We start from the raw sequence: 19162 nt of genomic DNA on the forward strand, positions 1-19162 counted from the left end.
TATTTTAGTGCTAAAAAATCGAAATACGTAGTGTAATTTTGTTTAGATACATTTAACAACTAATAAAGAAATAAATATTTATTATGTTACAATTATTATGTGCATTTTAGAATTAGTTAGGGATATTTTGATCTTGAAAAATATAACTTTATTTTAGCCCGGTAAAAAAATTGATTACGAGGGATAAAATGGTGGAACCTCAAGTTTGAATTAAGTTCTGTCTGCTGATTTGTCGTTTTCGTTCGTTTTTCTACGTGGGTGGTAATACGGCAATACACGTCGTCGTTGAGTGCTGACGTGTCCCCTCCTTCCCACCCTGGAGTCGGTTCGTTTCGTGAATAACTAAATCCGGTATGATCCCTCACGCAGTTTTCTTTCTTCAGCTTCCATTTTCAGAAGAAACACTGAAAATACTCAAAAACAATAACGAAATCCGTAAAAGCTAACCAAAAAAATCGCTTTTTCAAAATTTTCACGCTTGCGGGAGGAGAAAAGTAATCGAGAATCCCTGTCATTTTCCTCCAATTTCGATTACGTATACGCATACGCGTACGTAAATGTACGTGCATATCTGTACAGAGACGATCATTCGGTAATTGGAAGGTGTATTTATAGTATAAATAATTTTGGAGAAGTGAAAAATGGCACTGTTGCGGAAATTGTTTTATCGGAAGCCGCCCGATGGACTCCTGGAGATCTCCGAGCGTGTTTACGGTTTGTTCTGCGATATCTATCCTCGTATATTTTGTAATTCTGGTGTTTTGAGCTGAATATTTGTTGCTTGGTTGTATTGTATGGATTGTGTCAAATTAACTGTACGAGTGTACGTTAATTTTGAAATTTTGGTGATTTGAAGTTCAGTAACGTCGTTGAAATGTGAACTAATTTTGATTGTATTAATAAATACATACCATGTTAGGATTTTTTTTTCAAAGATTAATGTCGAATTGGAAGGTAATGCATTGGTTGGAGTTGTTTTGATTAGCATTACAGCAATGATAGTTCAACTGAGATAGTGGAATGCAATTTGATTTCATGTTTCTTGAGTAAATGCAGTTTGCATTTGTAAGGTTTTTTCTGTTAAATTTCCATAAATGAGTTGTTGATGACGTCGTTGTGGTCTCGAAGCACTGTGTAAGGAGTTAGTTTGCTGGTTATATGGGGAAAGAAGGACTAATTCCTCTAGGTGTTAGTCAAAATCATAGTGGTCGATGTTAGTCTTTAGGTGGTCTAGAGCCTGTTTCTGATTAATGAAAATCTCTTGGAAACCTTGACAGTGTGTTGCTTTTTGCAAGGTTTTAAAATGCTAAAGATGTTGACAGTAGCGCCTCCCTTGCAGCTTCTCCAAATCAGCTTTCTTAAGCTTCAAATAACTTATTCATTGTCTGCAACTAAGTCAGGCCCTTAGAATTGGTCCGACTGAGCAAGCGTTATGCACGTGCAGCAATGGCAACAGGTGTACAGAATAAGATTAGGTGCATACCTGAAGGACGTTGATGTCCATTTCCATAACTCTCTTGAAACGTTTTCAAGATGGTTTTGACAATGGAATTCCGAGAACATGTGCAAATAGAGACATTTTAATTACACGGAACAAATTTTAACACTCCGAGGAGAGCTGCGTGTACTTATTTAGTTTTTCTACACAAAGAAGGAATCTATAAGGTCTTCTCTTGTTTTGAAATAAATAAATGTTTTTGCTGAAAATTTCTATATGAAGGAATCGATGAAGATGGAAATTAAAATAGTCACACGTTGTACTGATCATTATCTGCTTTATTTCTGTTTTGGTGGATATTTTCTTGAAATAAATTGTAAGTAGAAAAAACTTGAATCACCTTCAATCACTTTTTCCTTGTTTGCTTTTTCTCCTTTTCTCCATTAGCATCAAATTCATCTACCTGGAGTGTTAAAATTGTCACAGATTTTTTAAATATAATTTTTAAGCATTTCTTCAAAAGATGCTTTTCAGGAATTTTTAGGAATATAATTTGGCAAGCCATGTCTGAAATTAGAGAATGCTGCTGGAAATGTGATCCATTTTTTTTTGCAAAGCTGTAGTACTGATAGAACATGTATGTCATGTCCTTTCAAGACAAGATGGTAGCAGAAAATATTGAGGTGATCTGTCCTGTTTGGGAGTGTTTTCAATTGCTTCATGGGTTACATTTACCACAACCTTTTAGTGACCAATCAGTAGCTTAGAAACATTGAGGCTTTTTTAAGTGATTCAGGTTGAATGTCTTATGGAAGAGTTGTTCCAGTCCTGATACTTGGGACAGAAATATTTTCAGTTTGAGGGAGGTGTGGAATTGTCATTTTGCGTATTTGTGACTTTATTTTGATTTTAGTTGGCCATGAGCTTCGCCAATTGAATTCATGGTGGATCTGTGTTGCATCTTGCAATGGAAAATGCTAACAACTGATTGTTAGGGACCTCTAGCCTTGATGTCAAGATGTTTATCTGCAAGCTGTGAGGCTTTGAAGAAAATGTTCTTTTGAAATGGTATCTATCAGGAATAAACTTTGTTCAGAAAATTTGAGGTGCATCTGTGCCAGTAGCAGAGGCAGGTCAGGAGGGGCTGTCACCCCTCTAACTTCCGAGAGATTTTATCATAATTTATACAATTGTATAGAATTTTTTATTTAGATACTTATTTTGCACAAGAATTTTCTTAAATTTTCTCTCTCCCTCTCTGATTTTCTGCAATTAGATTAGATTTCTTTCTTCTCTTTAGATGTAGTTTGATCAATTTTTATAATTCTTTGTGTTAGTGCATTGCCCATAGAGGATCTTTTCTTTTTTTTATGATACGCAGCATTGTACCTGGTGCAATTCTTGTACTTTTTTTCTCCTTTGGGCCTGTGGAAAAAATGCTTCATTTGATTCCATCAGTTTTCCTTTGCAACTGCTGTATTGTAAGATAACATGTTGTACAGCATTTCTTTCTCCAAATCACCCCTCCCTTTGGTGAGATCCTGGTTCTGAGAACCGATGTTTACTGCTTCTTCTAACAAAGAACTTACATGTAAATCTGTAAAATGTTAATCAAAAAGATGATTACTTGGTTGTTTACAAGTGATGAACTATTTCCCTGGTACAATTAGCTTTCTAAGAGTATTCATTGTGATTGGTCTTCTCTTTGCTGTAAAACAAGAAAGTCCTAATTTTATTATTGATTAAGGACCAACTATTTCTAATGTTGTCTCTGTAGTATTTGATTGCTGTTTTACAACTGATGTTTGGGATGAAGAAAACTACAAAGGCTATGTAGGAGGCGTCATTAGTCAACTCCGGGATCAGTTTCCTGATGCCTCAATCTTGGTTTTCAATTTTCGTGACGCTGAGTGGCAGAGCCGGATTGCAAATGCTTTGTCTGAATATGATATGACCATAATGGATTATCCTCGTCAGTATGAGGGTTGCCCATTACTCCCCATGGAGGTGATCCATCACTTTTTGAGATCTAGTGAAAGCTGGCTTTCACTTGGACAGCAAAATCTGCTTGTAATGCACTGTGAACGTGGTGGTTGGCCAGTTTTAGCTTTCATGTTGGCCGCATTGTTGATATATAGGAAACAATACAGTGGGGAGCAGAAAACACTGGACATGGTTTATAAGCAGGCTCCACGGGAACTGCTCCACTTGCTTGCACCGTTGAATCCAATTCCTTCTCAGTTAAGGTACTTGCAGTATGTTTCAAGGAGGAATCTAGTATCACAGTGGCCACCACTGGATAGGGCACTTGCTTTGGATTGTGTCATTATCAGAATGATACCTAATTTTGATGGAGAGGGTGGTTTTCGACCAATATTTCGTATTTACGGTCAGGACCCCTCTCTTGTTGCTGATCGTGCTCCAAAGGTTTTATTCTCAACTCCAAAGAGGAGTAAAGCTGTTAGGCATTACAAACAGGTAAATTATTATGACTTATGCCTTGGTTATACGTTTTTCGATGTGCAAATCATCGCTATTCTTAGGGAAATTGTATGTTGTTCACTTTATTGGCTCAGATGTTCATCAGTTTGGACACAGAGTCCAGAGTGTGTCACCTTCGTTTGCATATTTTATGGTGATTCTGGCATTCATTCATCTGTTTGAACTCAAGAGTCTAGTAGTGAAGGATCAGTATTAGTGTTGCTCTTGCTGTCCTAAACAAAGAAGTGAGATGTTTTAAGACTGAGAGTTGGCTGTTTTACTTCAAACGCATCCTTGTGCAAGACAGTGGTTCTTGGATCACACAGTATGTCTTCCAGTTTCAGGAGTGATAACCAACATTCTCTTTTAGCATCATGGTAGTATTGGGGGATTTTTTTTTCCTTCCGTTTTTTTTGGGGGGTTGGGGAGGGGATCACTAGACTGGTTTTAGTTTTTTGCTAATTGGACAAGACTTGCTGAAGGCCATCAGGCCCATCACCTTCTCCAGTTTGGGTTGCATTCCAAATTCTGCCTGTTGAAAAGTATTTAAGTCCAGTCGAAACCAAGGAACCTAAGCACAAATGTTTGACTTGGTGAAACCTTATTTTGTCGAATTGTTGTATTTGTTGGGCAGCCACTGGGCTCTACATCAACCAAAATGGTACAAGTTAACAGAAGTTGAATAATATAAGGATGAGGCAACTTCTTTGGTTTGTTAGAATAGACTCTTAGATGGGCAGAATGCAACTTCTCAGCTATTAGAACCTAGAGAAGATATAATCTTAAATGACTTTTGAGACTACGCTTCTCAAGTGCTATCCTGGACAGAGGCTAGGGTCATGACAACCAAGTTTTTTTTTTTTTTTTTCCTCTTATCCATTTTATTCAGAACTGGCAATATACATGTATTATTGCTGAAGCCACAGCCTTTATTGTACCACTAGAACTTGTCAGTTAATTTTTCTCAGATTTTCCTTTTTTAAAAATCCAAAGAAGCATCAATATGAAATATTGCTATAGCAAATAATTTTGAAAGTATCATTGCCTGAAATACAAGAACAACTTCCTGGAATAAACATTTATCTTCTTATATTATGAGGAGCTGTTTTGTCTTGGGTCATTTCAATCTGGATTTTTGATAGTTTAAACCTATAAGTTGGAGGAATGCCTTTTCTGACTCTTACTTCTGGGAATTGGATCTAGATCCTGGGAATGTGAGGATGAACAGCCATTAATAATAACACCAAATGACCAAGCTTTGAGGACGCTAAGGACTTCCTATGAACTAAGGGCTTAACTCTTGATGTTTTCTTATTTCATCGATAATGAGTTTATGTTCACTAAATTAGTTTACAAAAGCTCTGTATTGATTTTGGATAGTAGAGACCTGAGATTTACGCTACAACATATTTTCTACTTGAACAGGTTATGTTGTTCCAATTTTCTATTTATACTTTATATGTTGTATTTTGTTGGACTAGGCTTTTGATCATAACATATGAACCTTATTGCATGTTTGTAGGCAGAATGTGAGTTGGTTAAGATTGATATAAACTGCTGTATCCAAGGTGATGTTGTCCTGGAGTGTATTAGCTTGTACGATGACATGCAACGTGAAAAGATGATTTTCCGAGCTATGTTTAACACTGCCTTTATCAGATCAAATATTTTAATGCTTAATCGCGATGAAATTGACATATTGTGGGATGCCAAGGATCTGTTTCCAAAAAATTTCAGGGCAGAGGTATGTTACTTTGCTTGTGATTAAATGTGGTTTTCTTCAGTAGGAGGCATCATCACATTAATGACCTTGTAATGAAGGTCCTTTTCTCGGAGATGGATGCAGCAACTTCCGTAGTTCCGGGGAATATGTCCTGTTTTGAAGAGAAAGACGGCCTTCCAGTGGAGGCATTTGCAAAAGTTAATGAGATCTTTAGCAGTGTGGATTGGCTGATTCCAAAGGCAGAGGCTGCACTCAGTGTGATTCACCAAGTGGCTGCATCAAATGTTGTCCAAGAAAAGTTGGCTGCTGATGCTTTCCATACTATGGGAAGCGGCACATCCCCAAAAGAAATGGCAGCTGAAAAGCTTCAGGAGAAAGAAAACTCTGCAGCTTTAGAGGAAATTGTTAAGATTTCCACGTACTTGATGTCCAAGGAGCAGTCTGGCTCCTCTACCGGTTCTCTCTTGGATGTAGATGTGAATAAACAGACAGTAGGATCGCAATCTGTACAGAGTGGTATAGTGACTGCAAAATTGCCACATCCGGTTGCTCCGTCTGAATCTTGTATGATCACTGCTGAAAAGTCTAGTCTTACATATTCACATTCAGACGTTATGCCTACAGCTTCACCTCTCTTGCCAGCTTATCAGGAAAAGCATACTTCAGAAACCACACCTGCAGAAGTATCATCCCAAAATGAACCTTGCATATCTCCACAGGAAATTGGTGAGAAAAAAATAGTCCCAATTTTCTCTGCAACTGAGCCTGAACCTCATACAATTACTCCTTCAACTAAACCTATTCCTTCACCTCAACCTCTAAAGGATGCAATTATTGATTCTCCATCCCCTCCTCCATTGCCCCCACACCCTACCACACCTCCTCTGATGGATAAAATAACCAGACCTCCTCCACCTCCACCTCCACCCCTTCCCACTGTTTCATCTATAGCAGCAGAAGTAGCTAGTAGTAGGGCTCCCCCATCACCACCCCCACCGCCAACTACTTCTTTGATTGAAAATGCAACTAGCAGTACTGGAACATGCCAAGTAGCTTCTCTATCCCCTCAGGTTTCAACTGAATCTTCTTTTGTTACTTCACCCAGAAGAACTGGACCACCACCTCCCCCACCAACCCCTCTACTCCCACTGCCTTTTACTGCATCAACCATAGCAGAAAAAGCAACTAATAGCAGGGCTTCTTCACCACCACCTCCCCCACCATCACCACCTATAAATGCTACATTGATTGTACATGCAACTAGTGCTACCAAAGCAGCACCACTACTTCCTCCACTGCCTCAGCTTTCGACTGCTTCTTTTCCAGAGACTTTGCCTAGAAGAACTGGGCCACCCTCACCACCTTCTCCACCTGATACTGCTGCTTCTTTAACAGAAAGTGACGTTGGTAGAACTGGGCCACCTCCCCCTCCTCCTCCACCAACTCTGACCCCTTTAGCTCCACCTATGAAGAAAGTTTCAGCTGTTGAAGCTAGGCCACTCCCCCCTCCTCCTCCTCCTCCAGCAACGCCCTCATCTTCTAGAGATGGAATGCCTCAAGTTCCATCCCCTCCAACTCCACCTCCTCCTCCTCCAGTCCCTCCCTTGAAGGAGATTTCAACTCCTATAGGTGGCCCACCTCCACCACCACCTCCTCCAGCAACGCCCTCATCTTCTAGAGATGGAATGCCTCAAGTTCCATCCCCTCCAACCCCACCTCCTCCTCCTCCAGTCCCTCCGTTGAAGGAGATTTCAACTCCTATAGGTGGCTCACCTCCACCACCACCTCCTCCTTTAGTCTCTGGACCTTCTGCAGGACATAAAAATTTATCAGTGAGGCCCCCACCACCCCCTCCTCCGACGATGGCTGCCTCAGCCAAGGATAGCTCCTCTTTGATTCCATCAGCGCCTCCTCCTCCGCTCCCTTCTAATGGGAATCTTAAAGGAGGTTTTGGGCCAACTCATTCTGTTTCAACGGCTACTGGTAGCAGTGGTAGCTTGTCACCATCTCCCCCTCCTCCTTCTGCTCCTCTGCCTGGTAAAGGAAGAAACTTATTATCACGTACCATACCATCAAAAAGCAATCAGACCAAAAAATTGAAGCCTCTGCATTGGCTGAAATTAACAAGAGCTGTGCAAGGAAGCTTGTGGGCTGAGTCACAGAAATCTGGTGACACTGCCAAGTATGTTGCAGTTTGCACAAATGACAAATTTGGGAAGTGATTCGTTGATTTTGTATTTCTGGGCCTTCAATTTTGTAATCTTTTGTGTGTGTTGATTAGGGCTCCAGAGATTGATATTTCCGAACTTGAATCACTCTTCTCAGCTGCAGTTCCAAGCTCAGACAGGAAAGCAAATTCGCGGGCATCACTGGGGCAAAAACCTGAGAAAGTGCAACTGGTATTTATTTTCTCTTTGAGGTTAAGTGTGTTTTCTCATAGTTTTTTACCGCTTGTCTCAGGCTAGTGCCATACATTACTGTGTTGTGGTCATGTCTAGGAATTCAGATAAGCTCTGGTGTAATGTGCACTTTTAAAAATGGTATAAATTTAATGTGTTTTGATTACCCATGACATACTGGATACATTCCTAAATTTTCAAAGGTAACTCATTTACAGAACAGCTCCAACATACACTCAAGGGCAATCAGGCTGTGGACATGTTTCCATCAATTTGTTAAATCGTAAAGCTTGAGTAATTGGAACTTTTGGCTGTTTAATCTTAAAGATACTTCCATTGCTGGCAGTGCATTGTGTCCATATACCTATTCAATTGTGGCATTTAATATTGTAGTCGTCAAGGAGATGGCAGAAAGTAATACCTTTCTGCGGTCCTTAAGGTAGGCTGGAAAAATCAGTAAAAAGTACTGCTCACATAACACACTTCTGTGGAGAAAAGATACTAAGTTATTGAATTCTTGGCACTTGGTAATATAAAAAGAGTTTATGAATTTCTAATTTTGCAGATTGATCATAGGCGTGCATATAATTGTGAGATCATGCTGTCAAAGATAAAGATACCATTGCCCGACTTATTGGTAAGTTTCCTGTGGTATTGTTACTTCTCAGAATGGTTCTGTCTAAGATTTTCACTTACTCTGGAACTTTATGATATTTTTATCCTTAAGAGGATTTACTTTTACACCAATATTTATGGATTTTATATAGCTTTAGGTCCATGATAGTTCTGTTTTTTTTTTTTTGGGTGTTCAGTGATAAATAATAAAAAATTGATTGATGCGAAGATATCTGATAGCCTAGCTATTGTAGTTTTCTGCATTGTTATCTTATATAGCTTCCCTTGTGAAAACATTCATTACCAATAGTCTTGCTGTCTAGTTTGCTATATCTTGCATTTTTGCAGGAAAGCATGGCCAATGGGTTTGAACTATATGCTGGCCTTTATTTTTGCATTACTAAGAAAGTAAATTTTTTTTATACATAAATGGCATCTTTTATTGATAGGCAAAGAATGTACACAAGCATTCTAACAAAGTCAAATTTATTAGACCAATTTTAGCGAATGAAGTTTATGATATTGTTAGGACTTATTCTCAAGAATTTGTGACTTGGTAAAATGGTGTTGATACAAATATTTGGTTTTACTCAAGTGATGATATTACATTTTTAAGTCTTCATTCCTGAGGGATTCTCAAGATTTAGTGTGTTGTCTTACTTATTTGTATCTGTACCTTGCTTACAACCGCTTCTCTACCTAAGTGCTAGCAAGACACTTCAAGCATGCTGTGTCCATCTTGGGTAGTCTTACATCTGCCTTTCCTGTTTAAACATATTCACATAAGAACTAGTTTAGGCCTTAAAAGTCTTATAACAAATTATCGTCCTCCCTCTCTGTTTTATTTTCTTCCTTTGCCTTTACTACCAGACCTCTCCTCTCTCAGATTCAGTTGCACTCTTTTCCAAAATTGTTGTGTTAATTATGTTTCTGAAAATTATATCATAAAATATTGAATTACCTACAGAGTTCAGTGCTTGCCTTGGAAGATTCAGCACTGGATGACGATCAGGTTGAAAACCTGATAAAATTTTGCCCAACAAAAGAGGAAATGGAACTGCTAAAGGTAATACTCATGTTAGCTTATTATGATATCTGTTTTCTCTGGGAGTTTACAGAGTGTGGGAGCTGTACCCAGGTGAAAATGACTAGTACAGATTAAGTAATCTTTCTACTCTTCCTTGTCTAACATGTAAGTATTTTTCCATTTTATTTTTTTCAGGGTTATAAAGGAGAGAAAGATAAGTTAGGAAAATGTGAACAGGTTTCTTTAATTTTGGTTATCCACTTTAAATTATTTTCTTTCTATCAAGAAGGAATAAATTTGCCGTTCTGTTTGGCCAGCTCAACTGAGTTAAAAATGGTATTATTTTTGTGTTCTTTTCAGTTCTTCTTGGAGTTGATGCAAGTACCACGAATAGAATCTAAGCTCAGAGTTTTCTCTTTTAAGATTCAGTTCCACTCCCAGGTTTGCAAACAATACATATGTTGATTTGGCCTTTACAATTAATGGGCTTGCGTCCTATAACTTTATGCTTTGTCTTGTCATTTACAGGTTTCTGAGCTACAGAAGAATCTAAATATTGTAAATTCTGCAGCTGATCAGGCAATATTTTCCACATGCTGATTATGTCTCTTTATTCAGTTGTTCAGTTGCAATCAATATCTTATTCATATATCTTAAACTATATTCATCAGATCAGGAGTTCAGTCAAATTGAAGAGAATCATGCAAACAATTCTTTCATTGGGAAATGCATTGAACCAGGGAACTGCAAGGGGTATGTACTTCATAGTTGGTCAGAGAAGGATTTCATTTATCTTTTCCAGCGGTGGATTCACACTAGGGGCACATGCCCCCACTGCCTCCTTGAAAATTGTATAACTATAGTATTCATGATATTTGATTTTTGCCACCACTAGGTTATTGTTAAGTGAAAATTAACATATACTAGTTTGGTAACTTAATGGAAATGGTAGGTAGAAATCCAAGAACCTCTTGCTTCAATTATCTAGTTTCCTTGTAACTTCTTGTACTTTGTTAATTATAAGATAAAAAAGTTGTATGGACTTTCAATAAAACAAAAATCTTAATTTGCCTAGAAGTAGTTGAGTTATTTGTTTTGCCTCCTGATCTCCTTTTAACCCATAAAAAGCAAGTAATATTTATTCTCTCTCCAACTCTTCTCCTTTGATCACCTCCTTTGTCCCGCCTTCATCCCAAGCAAACACAAAACGTTGAAAACTTATCTCAAGCAACTGTAATAGGTTATATGTAATTTATGAAGGAAAACAATTATTCTATTAGTGAATTCCAATGTGTCATTTTATGTTATATTACTCATACAATTTTTGTAACTTTTCTTCTGGAGATAGTTGTATTATTTTTACTTATTATGTGAATATTTTTGTCATTCTTATTTTTAGGGGAAAAAGAACAATAAACATCTTCTATGTTGTCTTTGTCCCACTGAAACTTATGCTTGGCTCCACCACTGATCTTCTTTATCATGAAATCTAAGTACATATAAATAGAGGATCGAGGATTTCTGCCAGTGCAAGATATTGATCTCCAATCAATTGTTGTATATTTGTATTTTCTGCATAAGTGATTATGTCTTAGGTTACAGCCTCTACCCTTTACTTGTATGTTGTTTTCATGTTTTCTTTTGGTAGCTTTTCCTTTTTTTTGACGTTGTTAGTGCCTCTTAAGGAAAAGTATTTTGTGCAAAGATCAACCAAAATTATCATAATTTCTGCTGTTGGCTATGCTTTCAAGAAATTCGTGATGTAATTGATTGAATGCCTCTCAAGTCCAGCCACACAGGTCTTCTCAGGGCATTCTTTAAATTTTTGGCTCATGTTCATTAGATCCCATGATCTTTTTTTGCCTCTAAGACCTGTAATCACCTGAAATGTGGATTTGAATTTTAATTCAATTGTACATTTTACTAAGCACTTGTTGTATGAGTTTGTTCTTGTACAGTTATTTTTATAAACAGCAGATGCAGCTCAATTTCACAGCTGAAAGTGCTTCGAAGGCCAAGGAAAATATTTGTAGTTTAAAATATTGCTTATGGTAACTAATTGAATTTTAATCGTAAGAAAGCTGTACATGGATTCTTGAATATTTCAATATTTAATTTCCACTGCCTTCTTTTATTGGCTCCTTATATTCTCATTTTTCATCTCATGAAACATTGCTTATGAGTTTTGGATGTTAATGCTTTTTTCTTTCTGGCATCATGAGTTTGCTGTCTGATTACCTTGATGCTTTTGTGATAGGCTCTGCAGTCGGGTTCAGATTAGACAGCCTTCTTAAACTTACCGATACACGCGCTCGAAATAACAAGATGACACTAATGCATTACCTTTGCAAGGTGCAGATCACGATTTCATGACTAGTCTCTAATGCTTATGGTATTGGTATATGTATATGCATGTTGTGCTTTTTGAGCACTTCTGCTGTGCATTTTTGTTGCCAATACGTGAATGTATTGTATTAATTTGAATGGTGCCTATGGTGAAGATCTCGTGTATCCATTTAAAATGTTTATTTCGAGAAATTTGAGATTTCATCATTGTTTCGTTGCTGGAGATAATGACTGATGCTTTATTGCTGTTTATGCAAATGCCTTACCTCTTTGATGGAGAAACTCAAAAAGTTACATTCTTTGCCCTCTTGTTGCTGTGGTTTTTCCTCATCACTGCCTTGCAGTCCAACCTTTTGCAATTTCCACAAAGGACAGTCTGTTGCCATTGGAGTTTGTGCAATCCCTGTTGATTAGTTGTATTCTTTATGTTTCTGTGACCACCTGCTTGTCTCTAACGTTGTGCTATTAGACCAATGTTGTCTAGAGTATCTGAGACAGCCCTTGCTTGAGCCAGTGGTTGTCCATATGATAACACATATTTTCTAAATATTTGACTGCTATTCTCCACTGTAATTATTTTTTAATTAAATTTTCACATGTTAAGCATCACGAGTTTATCCTGTTTACTGTGATGTATTGATATCAATTAACCTTCAAACTGCTTTCTGTAATACCTGCATACAAACACTGCAGCCATTGTGCAATGTAGTAGCTAATCTTAGGCAATCACAGGTCCATGCTGCAGCAATGTTATGACTGTAAAGCCAAGCCTAACCTTTGGTTTGTCAAGTAAACACAATTGTTATTTTATTTGTCAAACTTATTCATCATTTGACGATGACTTTTTGTTTTTCCTTCTGAACTTCGTCTGTGTCTGTTACTACAAATTACTAGTTGTTTGCTTTAAAGTTACTGATGCTGTTGACTTTTGAGCTCTGACCAATAAAATTTTCATTGACATTTTTCTTGTTCATTGTTTGATTACAATTTTTTGTTAAATATTTCATTAGGTGCTTGCTGATAAACTGCCAGAACTTCTGGATTTTTCCAAAGATCTATCTAGCTTGGAACCTGCTTCAAAGGTATACATTTATTGTAGTAATAATAATTACCCAATCCAGCATAGGTGGTGTCTGCTGATTGGACTTTTCAGTTTCATTTAGAATCTGTTATTGAGTTATATATGGTATCCAGGTCCAATTGAAAATTTTGGCAGAGGAGATGCAAGCTATTAGCAAAGGACTTGAAAAGGTCATACAGGAGTTGTCCATGTCTGAAAATGATGGGACTGTGTCTGAAAATTTTTGCAAGGTATCATTTGAGCTCCTATTTACATACAAATTCTCAACATTCTTTTTCGGATCACAAAAATTTGCTTCAACTGCCCACTGCTTTATCACACGTCTTTGAAGTCCTGGAAATAGCTTAATGTTGTGCTACACTGTTGAGCATATCCAACTACAACTGGCAAACTTGTTAGGCCAGTTCTTCTCTCCTGTGCTACTGTTGAGTCACAGTAAGCATCAAAAGCTTTGCTGTTATTGGTGACTGCAAAATAATTTAAGTTGATTTTGCATATGCAAGGAATAGACAAATCTTAGATAAGAAATAGGAATGTTTGTATCTGATAATTAAGCATCTCTAAGGTGGAAGGCTGGACTCAATTTAGCATTTAAACGGAAGAGGTCTATTGACATCTCCTCTTTTATTGGTGCCATGGAAAAGAATAAAACATGTCAATTTAAATTAATTGTGCACTCCATTACGTCACCTCTGCTGAGTTTTGATGTTGTGAGAGTTGATCCCAATTTGACCATCCCAATATTCCTTGAAAATGTTTTGTCTTCAGTCAGTGTTGCGCAGACAATCAGCTGTCTTCTAGGATGGAAATTGTGGTTTATCACGATTTCACCTGTTGAGACATTCACTAGATAACATATGCTAGCACATATACAACTGGTATACGTTAGCCTTCTAAGTCTTGAAGTTTACCTCCATGAGTCTAGTATTGTGACTTTCCAGTTGGTATTTGTTCAAGTGGATCATTTGAGTTGTACTCATCCATTTATTGCATGTTTAAACTGATCTGAGAGCTTGTGCCATCCCTTCCTTTTGTTTTGACTTGGCATTGACATTAATCTTTTTCATTCCTTTTCCTGGCTATGGAATAATTAATGATACTCTGGCAAAATGAAATAGTTTATTCAACAAGAGGTTTCTAATTTGTAACTTAGTTTCTTTAATTTGGAAATCTTTAAGGATATTCTCAATGATTATGTAGGCCTTCACAAATAAGATTGGAGACCGTTTGTTTTGGAGTTATGGATTAGTATTTATCTAATTCAATGTCTAAGAAGGAGAGAGTGCATGGACTTCATTTAGCTTAACAGCAGAAGAAAACAGCCCAATGTTTGAGGACCAAAAGAAGCATAGAACTAAAGTTTCTTGAATGTACTGTGGATTATAAAGAAAGAATAGGAAAAGGTGCTGATGAGGAGTGGGGGAACTTTCCATAATAATAAGAATTTATCCTGGAAAGTGGGTAGGCTAATGACCTGGATGAAGAGAGGATTATTTTCCATAATAAAGATAAGAATAGTATCCTGGAGTACGGGAAGGCAAATGACCTGGATGGATTTTTTAAACCTTGGCTTCATCCTGGAAACCTTGTCTTATCTGGTTACAGAAAACAAAAAATCAAACATGTATTAAATGTGATTTGAGCCTTTGGATTGCTGGCAGATTCAGGTTGTATATTCCCCACTTAGTAGTTTTCTTGGGCTGAGTGTGGAGGTTGTGGGTAGGGGTTTAGTGTCGCAGTTAATAACTCCTATTTTGTCTAACAATATAGCTGGGTGTTGTCAGGGGTTTCCTACATAATTGCATGAAAAAATTTCAAATAATGATGGAATTAAGCTTTGGGAATGGATGAAGGAGGTGAAAAGTGATTGTGTTTCTTTCCTTGGGTTATATAGGCTAACTGGGGCAATTACTGGAGACGAGATGCTGCCTCAGCTTTTGGGATATGGGGGACTTCGATAGTTTATAAACGAGAAGCAGTTAGGACTTACCTTAATTGATGAACTCTTTTCCTTGGCGGGTTGGGCTGTTGATTTACCTGAATGTGAAATACTGTCCATCGTCAAGTTTGGTACTTCATAAATACCTTGGACTAGCCTTGCTTGTAAACTACAGGGATCCACAATTGAGAGGTCAGAGAAAAACCTAGCATGTCCGAAAAGGATTGTTTAGTGAAAGGTGGCAAAGCTACTAGGGTAAGAATTCCATAAAGCAAAGTGAAGCATTTCCTATGCATCCCACAGTGTTGCAAAGTATTTTGAATCCCAATAAAAGCACCTATTGGAGTGGGAGTGCGAGGTACTAGAGATCCTCTGACTTTTCATTGTCAAGTGGTGGATGCTGAGACTCCGTATGAAGAAATGCCTCTTTGAAGGATTGTAATGGAGGTAACTACTAGAACAACTACTAATGTGGAGGTTTGCATTTATTTCAAATAGCGTTAGCAATTGCCTATTTGAGACAGGTTGCGAGATGAGGGGGAAAATGTAATTTGTTTGAGAGAAGGCACTGGGGTGAAACTCTGTATTGATGAGTTGTGTGGCAGGAGAAATTCGTGACGAGGTTTTCCAACCTCTTTCTAATTGCTCTTACAGAAGCTAGTATTGCTATAATAATCATCAGGAAGGAGGGTGGGGGTGGGGGGAGGGGGAATATTTGAGATCCACATTTTAGGCATGTTTATACTATTGGGAAGTAGAATCTGACCAGGATCATTATTGTAGACCTGTATGTTTATCTGGTTGGAAGAGGATGTGATAAATGCAGACCAACCAAAAGCCCAGGATTTTAACACTAAAATCTTTGCATGAGAGGTTAGCAGCAATAGGGCTGAAAGCTTTCCTTTAAAAACTGACTTTGGGGTAGCAAGGGCCTTCTTTTCTCTTATCATGGAATGGTGGTTTGTATATCAATCCTTCAGTTTCCCTTGCTTCCTCATTCCATCCCTTCCCTTTGACAGAGATACTCAAAAAGAAATTGTGAAACAAAAAAGGACCAAGGCACCAAAGAAAGTTCCTTTTATCACTTGGTCTGCAACATAAAATGCTATCCAAAGTGCACAAAATATGAAAAAAAAAAAAAGAACTAGTTCCATTTATTGGTGTCTCGTGTGGTAGAAAAATGGGGAAGACTCTAATCTGCTTTTGCATTGCTTAATAGTCAATCATTGGAAAAATATATGGACAACCTGGAGGTTAGAAGGAAGAGCTTAGGAGACATTCAGGGGTGGCAAGTGGCAGATTAGCACTTTGGAACCATATTTATTGAGCATATGGAACTTTTGGAGACGAGAAAAATCTCTTTAGGCAAATCAAGATTACCGTGGTACTTCACTTATTTTTTTGGTAGGTGGCCATTACAGCTTGTATTGATACCTTGGAAGGATTGTTGGACGGCACTTTATCTGTTGCACATTATTTTTAGGTTATGTTTGCCCCTTTGTCTTCCATTCTGATATCTGTTTTCATTTTGTTTTTCTTTTCATATCTTTGTCTGCTCATTTCATTACTTGTATGGGCTTCCACTATCAGGCCTTGAAAGAGTTCCTCTCTTTTGCTGAAGGAGAAGTGAGATCCTTGGCTTCACTCTATTCTGGGGTGGTATGTCTCGTCTAGCATCCTAAATTTTGCTGCAGTAATCTTTTCTCAGGTGGGCATGATGTTAACTTGTTCTTGTGCCTCTTTCTATTACTTGAATCTTTGCAGGGCAGAAATGTTGATGCGTTGATTCTGTACTTTGGAGAAGATCCATCTCGTTGCCCATTTGAACAAGGTGTTTGAGATTACTTTACTATATATTACTAGTTTGGTTTTAGGTCTGGAAGATGTGGTGACTTCAGCACTCATAATTTCTACAGTGTGGTTGCATCTTTAGGATGGCTTCCGTGGATTTCAAGCAAAGTGTTTGGGAATGCTTTTTATCTTTAAGTTTGGTAATCGGACTTGGGGGTTTTATTACCATACAGATTAGAGAAACTTTCAAAGAAAAGAAACCACTGGAACCGAGAGAAAGTGGATTTAAGTTGAAGTTTTGAAATTTTTAGGTAGAATGAATAGAAACATCAGTCAATCCCCACTAATTAGTCTTAAAAACATCTCTGGCAGTTCTTATTCTGCTGCTTTCCTTCTTTTCACAATGTTACATATTACATGGGCTTAATAATATTCTGAATTTTGCAGTTATTTCAACCATTCTCAACTTTATGAGAATGTTCAATCGAGCCCATGAGGAAAATTGCAAGCAGCTTGAGTTTGAGCGAAAGAAAGCAGAAAAGGAAGCTGCAGCTGAAAAACTTCAGTTAGATGGTCGAGGAAAAGGAGCTGAGCACATGGTACATTCTCCAATTAAGAGTTAGGTAATCATACATTGGACCCTTCCACTTCCACTTCCATTCCACGTTAAGACTATACAATCTAGCCTATGATGCTTTAACGCTACAAGCTGTACCAGTCCATTAGGCTGCTTAAGTCTCAACATCGAATCGTGGTGGTTAGTAGGGAAGCAATGTGCATTATACCAGTCCTAGGTTTGTAAGATAGCATGTTCTGACAGCGTTTAGAATTTGATAAGAGTAGGCGTGAATCCTTATCTTCCTAATGGCGACTTCAGTTTCTCTGACTCCAGTGTATTATATATGAATCCTTTTCAGGAGAATCTGGAAATTTACGACCTGTTTGTAGTAGGTGGGTCGTGAATAAGTCTTTCTAGCAAAATAAACAGAAGCCAAGAAAGATTTCGGTAAAAAAAAAAAAAAAAGTGGTCTGCATTTCCTTTGTATTAATTAGTTATTTTCTGGTAAATCTTTAGATTGTTTCAGCTAAATTATTTGCCAATCATGTATATATGTAGCAACTTTTAGCTGCCGTCAAGAAGAGCAACATGTTTCCAGGTGATTTTTTATTCAACTGCGTGTGTTTGTTTCAGGTTCATTTCTCTTTCGAAGTAAGGAACATTACGTCTTCTCATCTCTTCTTCCCTCCATGAATCACAAATTATACCAAAAACTGTCCCTCATCTCCACGATAAGATAAGCTCTTCCTTAAAGTGAACGCAGAATTAGCTGTGAATTAAAGAAAGAACAAATAATTTAGCTCTGAATCTATTAAAGTCAATGACCCAAGAACAACCATTACAACCAATAGAGCAACAGCCAAACTACCCAACAAACATCAACCCCCAATGAGCCAAATCAAGGCAAGATTTTCCTTTGTTATATCAATGCAAACTTGAGGGAAGGGCCAGAGGGAGGTTCAAATCGCTTCCCACTACTCTACTGCAGAAGGCTTCAGAAGTACTGGTGTACTACTAGTGGTGGATTCAAAATTTACCTCGCTTTTGGGCTTCACCATAAGGACAAGTCTATGTCTATCTCAATTCCTAGGCTGGAAAATTCTGATAAACCTTGGCACCCGTTCCACAGTAGCATATTTTTGAGTCCTTGATCTTTGTTACCGTAATCACAATTATTATTGATGTTTTAGCTAGAGCAACGACATCCCCACACACCCCTTATTTGATATCCACTCACCCTCATCACTTTAATTTTAATCACATTCTCAGCCAAGCTAATCAGCTTAATTTTTGTTGTATCCGGAGCTAATTTAAGGTTCGTAAAAATGTAAATGAATATAAAGTAGAACCGTATAATAATATTATTATTTCTCTTTAGCTAAATAGTTCAATTTGATTGTGATCCAGTACTTGGATCTTCTGTGAAGAGCTTGCTTGCTTTCTAGGTTGGTTAATTCATTTTCTTCCCCTAAAGCTAAAAAGATTGCAGATTTCTTTTTCTTTGTTGATTTTTTTATAGGATTAGGTCAGGGTAATGTGGTATTAGCACAGAAAACACAGCACTGACTCAAGATCCAAAAACCATCCTATGCTGTGCAGCAGTCCACGAACGGCGTAATGTACTTGTCGCAAATCACGTGCCGTTAACGGTATGCTTGTGGGGTCTTTTGGTTCACAGAAATTGAGAAAATGATTCTTCTTCAGTCCTTTGTCTAGCAACAAAAGCTACTCCCCTGAGTTAATGGGCACAAACCTTGCCTCCA

The 19162-nt window shown here is 37.7% G+C and overlaps 1 protein-coding gene across 2 annotated transcripts; it reads left to right on the forward strand.

Annotated features, from left to right (window-relative positions):
* The first annotated feature begins 404 nt into the window (after window positions 1-404).
* On the forward strand, window positions 405-18013 carry LOC113776457 (formin-like protein 18). Of its 2 annotated transcripts, XM_027321629.1 has the most exons (17): window positions 405-714; window positions 3216-3916; window positions 5442-5663; window positions 5741-7824; window positions 7924-8041; window positions 8607-8678; window positions 9624-9722; window positions 9879-9920; window positions 10044-10124; window positions 10212-10262; window positions 10355-10436; window positions 11941-12035; window positions 13040-13111; window positions 13224-13340; window positions 16640-16708; window positions 16814-16880; window positions 17288-18013. In XM_027321629.1, the coding sequence occupies exons 1-17, from the start codon at window positions 642-644 to the stop codon at window positions 17461-17463; spliced, it is 4221 nt and encodes a 1406-aa protein (XP_027177430.1). In that variant the 5' UTR covers window positions 405-641; the 3' UTR covers window positions 17464-18013. The 2 variants fall into 2 exon arrangements, with proteins under 2 accessions (XP_027177430.1, XP_027177429.1); XM_027321628.1 differs by having other exon boundaries at window positions 9879-10124.
* The last annotated feature ends 1149 nt before the right edge of the window (window positions 18014-19162 follow it).

The sequence above is a fragment of the Coffea eugenioides genome, chromosome 6 (assembly GCF_003713205.1).
Source record: "Coffea eugenioides isolate CCC68of chromosome 6, Ceug_1.0, whole genome shotgun sequence".
Lineage (NCBI taxonomy): Eukaryota > Viridiplantae > Streptophyta > Magnoliopsida > Gentianales > Rubiaceae > Coffea > Coffea eugenioides.